Source organism: Notothenia coriiceps, unplaced genomic scaffold, assembly GCF_000735185.1.
Source record: "Notothenia coriiceps isolate Sejong01 unplaced genomic scaffold, NC01 NC01_scaffold00037246, whole genome shotgun sequence".
NCBI lineage: Eukaryota > Metazoa > Chordata > Actinopteri > Perciformes > Nototheniidae > Notothenia > Notothenia coriiceps.
Window position 1 is genome coordinate 27,995,382 of NW_011369947.1, and position 7,314 is coordinate 28,002,695.

General features: G+C 39.7%; 2 protein-coding genes across 2 annotated transcripts; both read left to right on the top strand.

Moving 5' to 3' along the window:
• Window positions 1-270: 270 nt before the first annotated feature.
• Window positions 271-1,190, top strand: LOC104966225 (tripartite motif-containing protein 16-like). The gene has a single exon (XM_010795407.1). The coding sequence runs from the start codon at window positions 279-281 to the stop codon at window positions 1,146-1,148; it is 870 nt and encodes a 289-aa protein (XP_010793709.1). The 5' UTR covers window positions 271-278; the 3' UTR covers window positions 1,149-1,190.
• Window positions 1,191-2,594: 1,404 nt separating this feature from the next.
• On the top strand, window positions 2,595-7,307 carry LOC104966598 (nucleolar protein 7). Its single transcript, XM_010795784.1, has 7 exons — window positions 2,595-2,601; window positions 3,079-3,328; window positions 4,166-4,226; window positions 4,532-4,578; window positions 4,665-4,690; window positions 6,008-6,095; window positions 7,178-7,307. The coding sequence occupies exons 1-7, from the start codon at window positions 2,595-2,597 to the stop codon at window positions 7,305-7,307; spliced, it is 609 nt and encodes a 202-aa protein (XP_010794086.1).
• Window positions 7,308-7,314: the final 7 nt, after the last annotated feature.

Consider the following 7,314-nt stretch of genomic DNA (forward strand, 5'->3'; position numbering starts at 1 on the left):
TGTGCGCTAAGCGGCAATTTGTAAAGGACAGAAAGAACACACCTCTGCCTCTCTTTAAAGTTCAGCCTGATTTCTCACTCACCTGCTGCACGTGACCAGAGTGGAGCACAGATCTGTTCTGTTCAGAGAAAATTAATTTTACAGTCATCTTAACACTGAGAGGGTGAAATGGCGCAGCGCGAGGAAACTCAGATCAACCGCAAGAAAATAATTCTGCTGTAGGTCGTCTTGATCTACTGAAGCACCCGGTGACCATTCCCTGTGGACACAGCTACTGCATGGACTGTATTCAAAGCTCCTGGGACGGAAAGCTATACAGCTGCCCTGTGTGTAGAAAGAGCTTCACACCGAGGCCTGTCCTGCTGAAAAACACCATGTTAGCAGCTTTAGTGGAGAAGCTGAAGAAGACTGGACGCCAACCTGCTCCTGCTGATCACGGCTACGCTGGAGCTGAAGATGTCTACACTGGGAGGAAACTGAGAGCCTGTAAGTCCTGTCTGCAGTGTCTGATCTCTTACTGTGAGAAACACCTCCAGCCTCACTATGAATCTCCTGCCTTTCAGGGGACTGAAGTGGATGTTTTACTGCCACAACCAGAGCCCAGGACCAGAGCTGGATTCTTAAAATATTCACGTGAAATCACTCTGGATCTAAACACAGCACACATACAACTGTTAATATCTGAGGGGAACCGAAAAGCAACACTCACGGAACAACAACAGTGTTATTCTAGTCATCCAGACAGATTCGCTGTATGGTCTCAGGTCCTGAGTAGAGAGAGTCTGACTGGACGTTGTTACTGGGAGGTGGAGCGGAGAGGGGGAAGAGTTTCTGTAGCAGTCGCATACAAGAATATCAGCAGAGCAGGGTGGGGAAGTGGATTCGGATTCAATGACAAATCTTGGGCGTTAGAGTGTAACCAAAACAGTTATACATTTAGTTACAACAGTATCGACACTCCCGTCTCAGGTCCTCGGTCCTCCAGAGTAGGAGTGTACCTGGATCACAGAGCAGGTATTCTGTCCTTCTACAGCGTCTCTGAAACCATGACTCTCCTCCACAGAGTCCAGACCAAATTCACTCAGCCGCTACATGCTGGACTTTTGCTTTATTATGAAACCACAGCTGAGTTGTGTAAACAGAAATAGCCCGAAGTCATTTGAGGAACTCTTCTACTTCTTCAACTCATTGTGTATCACACCCAGTTTCTGCATAACTAGTCCTTAGCTGCCACCTCTCAGTGAATCTACAGAATCATTCAGCATCAACGTCCGTCCTCTGAGATGCTTTGAGGACGTGATGAGAGAGAAGTGGACCATTATCTCACTGAAAGGGACTGAAGTGGGTATTTTACTGCCAGAACCAGAGCCCAGGACCAGAGCTGGATTCTTAAAATATTCACGTGAAACCGGAGTTTACCTGGATCACAATGCAGGTGTTCTGTCTTTCTACAGCATCACTGACACCATGACCCTCCTCTACAGAGTTCAGACCATCTTCACTGAGCCGCTGCATGCTAGACTTTGGATTTATTTATTTTCTGGATAAAAATGCTGAGTTCTGTAAACTCATCTAGACAGAAGTGAATCACTGGGTTCTCAGACTTTTTCCTTAAAGATTGTGTTCTTTTTAACCAAATCTCTCTCAGAGGGGCGTGGTCAGCAGCAGCTCATTAGCATTTAAAGCTAAACACAGAATCAGCACTTTTGAAACAGGGCTGAAACAGAGGGGATTATGGGATGCTACAATGACTTTTGCCAAACACTTAGGAGACTTATATCTGAGACCTGTGATATATTGTTGAAAAAGATAATAATAATAAGGACCTTTTTTATCATCAAGTGAACTAACACTGCTGGCTGATTGTTGTGGTGTTTCTCAGCTGTCAATCAAACGCTAGGGGCGGTACCTCTATAGTTGTTGAGTAAGTGTTTGACTTTCTTTAGCTGTGTGTGTGTGTTTCTCTGCAGGAACTCTTCTCTGCGTCCACATGTCGGAGGAAGATTTGTATTCATGTGTTTCTTTGCTGCTGTTTCTCTTCCACTGCAGGGCTCTGCAGAGAGGAAGCAGACCTCCTTTATCCTGCACACCTTGTTCTCTGATCATTTGTAAAGACGTCTATAACGTCGCAAACTGAAAACACATAAATTTCAACTGTACCTTGGCAATTAAGTTATTGCTGAAAAAAAAAACGAAGCACTTGTTGAGTTAATTTAGGCCTTGTAACTGATTCACCAGCACTTATTAAGGTATGATCTTGATTGAAGTGAATATATCTGCACTTTCCTTTTTGTTCGGAGTCGATTCTTTATGGTTTTTGCCCTTATTGTAAGTCGCTTTGGATAAAAGTGTCAGCTAAATGATATTTAGGCTAATAATAATAATATGTAATAACCACATGTGTTTGTTATTGTATGTATTTTAGAGGTGTACTTATCCTGATCATAATCAATAAGGAGAGGATTGATGATCTCAGTGTGGATGAAATCAATGAAGAGACTTTCCTGATGTGTGAAAAAACTGATGAATAAACTGACATCAATAACGTGTTTTTATTATGATATTTATTCCCAAAGCCTGTGGAAAAAACTAATATGAGAGGTAATAATAAATAATACAAGGCATTATAATAAAAAATACAATAAAGAGAGAAATAAAAAATACATAAATAAACAAATAATAATAATAAATACAAAAATGTATAATACAAATCAAATAAAGAAATAAATCAAAATGACATGGATAAACTCATAATAACAAAAAACTACAACAAATTATAATAAAACGTACAATAAAACGTACAATAAATGAAAAATAAATTAAATAAATTAAATAAATTAAATAAATTAAATAAATTAAATATATAAAATAAAATAAATGAAATAGATACTAACAATTATATACAAAAAAAAACAGTTGTATTAAAACAAATAATAATAATAATAATAATAGAATAATTATAATATTTGAAAACAATATATTTAATAAAAACAGCGCTAAAGACTTTCCAATTAAAGTAGATTTTTTTATTTTGCATTGTTTATGTTTTTCAGTGGTAATTCCCTTCTCGACCGCTAGGGGGCAGTCGCTCCCATGTGTCCCATTATATCTCCGTCACCACGCGGCTTGATGACGTCTCTTCTCCAGCCAACATGGTGAAGAAACAACGTGGGGAAACATCTTCGTCTCTAAAGATGGAGAAACACTCGGATAACTTAAATTTGATACTTGAGTCCAGCGACGATGAGGCTCCAGAAGAAGTGACGTTTGAAGACTCAAAGGCTCAGGCTCTGAAGAGCATGAAGCTCGCGCTGGAGTCCGCGAGGAGGTAACCAAACTCCATCTGAAAAACAGACTTTTCATGTTTTTTATTCATAATAGTCCGGAAAAGTCTCCAAAACAAATATATTATCACCTATTCTGATTTATTAGGACACATTTTACAGGTCTGCGGTCATATTTAGCTCTTTATAAATACATGTGTGAACCAGAAGGTTAAGAACCAGCCAAACTCCATTAAAATATCCCAGATTTTTAAGGTTTTTCGTGATAAAAGTCAGGAAAAATGAACCAAATCAAATCATTTATTACATATTCTGGTTTATTTGGACACACACTATAATTCGGCTTTCATATTTAGCACTGATCAACTCTTTATATATGTGTATTTGACAGAGTTGGGAAGTAACTAGGTACATTAATAACTCCGGAAGGTAAAGAACCAGCCAAACTGCATCCAAAATAATCTCACTTTTAAGGTTTTTTTCGTAATAGTAGTCAGAAAAAAATCTCCAAAACAAATCATCACATATTCTAATTTATTTGGACACATTTGACACTTTGATCAGCCCTTTATGTGTGTGTTTGTTTCACAAATGCACACCGCTACCATAATGTGTAGGTTTTAGGAAGACAGAAAATACTATTTAGTTTTTTTTTAGTGAAGCTCTATTTTGGGATAATTTGAATGCAGATATGAACAGAACCCACTCAAAAGTCGAGTTGAGACATTTACATGTGTGTGTTGGAGCAAGATTCACCATATTTGACAGTTTGTTGAATGGAGTTTGGTTTGACAATTCGTCCAGAGAGAACAGACCAATATTAAACCAGGATAACAGAACATATTAGATAACATAATGTGGTTGCATTTCTCTGTTTGCAGGGACAAAGAGCTGCTGAAAGAGAAGAGGAAGAAGAGACAGGAATTATTCCAGGAACAGAAGGTACGTGTGTTTTAAAATGTCCGTTAAAACCCTTTCACAGACTCGATGGTTACTGTTATTGATTTTATAAAGACAGTTCTTGTCTAAATGTGTTTTTTAGTAGACATTAGAATAGCCTTGGCCTTTACATTAACAGCATTCAGATTTCAGGCACTAGGAAACTTATTTTGGGAAATAATTAATATACCATGGCAGTTATTAATAAATCCCTGTTTTTCAAATTGTCATATGTACAGCAACAGAAAATAACATTACCCATGTGGTTGTAATGTGCAATGAAATAATCATTCTGCTGTTTCCCCCAGAAAAGGAAGCTCTTACCGGCCGCCGTGTTGGAGGAGATCGACTCAAAGTGAGTTTACCGGTCTGATTGAATTCTGCAGCTTCTTCATTTCAACCCGTTTCTCCTCCGTCGCTAACATCTGCTCTACTTCACAGGAAGCAGAAACCGTCTGAAGGCGAAGGTGAGGAAGATTTTCAGGATTCAGGATTGACTCTGACACAGCTTAGACTTTCTCAGGAACGTCTTGAGGGAATTTCCTTAAATCTGTCAGAAATGTCCAATTAGACTCAACGATGGACTGCTTTAAATGTGGGGGGGTTCTAATCACACCTCTCCGCCTCCTCACTAAGGCCAACGTTTCACCCCTTCCTGAGTTTCCCCAAATCACTCTTTGCAGTGGCTAAAATCCCATGAGATTATTTTGTAACTCCTTATTCCTGAATGTTCCTTTGTTGGCCACGTGGAGAGCTTGGGAGAGTGTATCAGTGGGTAAAACATCCATTGGTCGTTTTGATTTATTGATCTTGAACATTTATTGCCAAAAACCGTAATCAAAATACGAAAACAACATCAAAATGGAGCTTAAACTTTAATCTGTTGACCGAGGTTCAAATGCATTAATAAAAGTGAAGTAGATCAAAACAAAATCAGCTTAAATGTGGCTCCTATAGAGCGGTGCAGTGACGCGTCCTAAAACCCGGAAGGAAGCTGCTGGTTCCCTCGACAAAAAAGCAACGGGATTTCTCCATAGGATTTTAGAAAAGAGCTGGAAATAAGGTCTGTGGAAACCTGTTTGATAAATGCATGTTTTGTTCAGCCGGATAATCTCCACATGTCTACCCTACTTTCATAATGTTCGAATCATAAATCTAATGTCCAGAAGCTAAATGCTAACGTTATGCTATAAAGGAACTACAGCCGAGTCCAGCAGCACGACTTCAACGTCACGCCAACTTCAGATCCATATTCAAACACACAGATTCTAGATGGAACGAGTTGAAGCGTTTGTTTGAACAGTCTGCAGGAGGCAGGGACTTGCTTTTAAGCAGAACAGAAACTAACTTAGAGGAGTGTTTACGTGTTCGGCGTAATGACGTACAACGGCCTCCACGACTTCTGTAGTCCTAGTCCACTTGGTAACAACCATCGTTTTTCAGACACGTCAACTCTTCAGAAATCACCAGTGGGGTCACTGCTGATGGATTTGATGTCGTAAAACAAAACGTGATATGCCTCTTCAATGTGTCTCAACCACAGACCTTATTTCCAGATGTTTTCCAAAATCCTATGGAGAGATCCCATTGGCTCTGAGACGAGGGAACAGGAAGTGGAGAAATGCTAACTCACTTCCTGGTTTAGGACTCGTCACTGCACCGCTCTTTACTCCTGATCCAGGACTCTTTACTACACACATTAGTGCTGAGTTAGGATCTTTCTGAGTGTTTTCTGACTGTTTGTGAAAGAAACTTCTGATCTGTGTGACTCTTTGTTCCTCCAGCTGAAGACGAGCAGCAGGAAGAAGGAGGAGAGGAGAAGGAGACGAAGAAGAGGAGGAAGAAGAGTGGGAAACTTGATAATGCCAGAAAGTACGTAAATCTGTTTTCATGGACTTGCTGGATGACTTGAACTCTTAGCTGATCATCAAAGTAGCTTAAACGAAGGGTTAACTCTCCAGATGTTTTTAGGGAAAAGGTTTCTGATTGCTCTGATCAAACTGTTTCCTGTGTGTCCGTCTGAAGGGGAGCAATCCGGCCGTAACTTTGCTAGTTCAAGATTCTCCAATTTGAGTTTTAGCTTCCCTTTTTTGTCCTAGAAGCTGGTAATTGAATATATTTGGGGTTAGGAACTGTTGGAGTTTTGCGGTTGATCAAAATTATAATTTTTGAAGACATGACTCTGGGATGAGGTTCATTTTATAACGTGTTTCTGCTGCACTACATTGAAGGGCCCTTTTAGTTAATCAAGAAAACTATGTTAGTTACAGAACAAGTTAAAACATTTCCTCTGCTGTTGGAAAATATATACACTTAATTAGTTGTTACTCCTAATGTTTAGGGCTGCCCTCGACTACAGATTTTTCTAGTCGACCAATATTTGTCAATTTAGGCGATTAGTCGACTGGTCGTTGCATGTGGGAGGCTGTGGCTAAGTGGGTAGTGTACTGGACTTCGGATCAGGGGGTCACAGGTTCAAACCCCACTGCAGTCAGCATGTCGTTGTGTCCCTGAGACACTTCAACCCAAAGTGCTCCTGTGGGGATTGTCCACAGTACTGTAAGTCGCTTTGGATCAAAGTGTCTAACAAGTGACATGTAATATTTATGATATATTAATTATGATAAATATTATTTAAATGGTTTCAGTTCCAGGGCTGAGATAGAACGTTATTAGAAACAGCACGCTACGTTGATACATATAAAACTGTAATAATGAGTCTTTGAAAAATACATTTAATTTTACACACAGAAATGTAAATGTAATATATACTTTTTTTTTTCTCCAACTAAACGACTAATTAAGAATTGCTCTACTTTATTATTTGACTAGCGATAAGTGGACTATGAGGGGGCAACCCTACTTATGTTGCATTAAAAGGAATAAGAAACCTCTCTAAATGTTAGGTATAAGAGGAAGCTTTGTCTAATGACTGTTTATTGAAACGGTTTCAGTCTGAAGGGGAAGTACACGGTGCAGACGGTGAAGCACGGAGCGTCCGAGGCCTCTCAGCGTCAGCAAGCTGAGGACTTCCTGCAGAGCAGACTCTACGGAGCGGGGAGCTGCCGGACCACAAGTGAGTGAGGGGGGG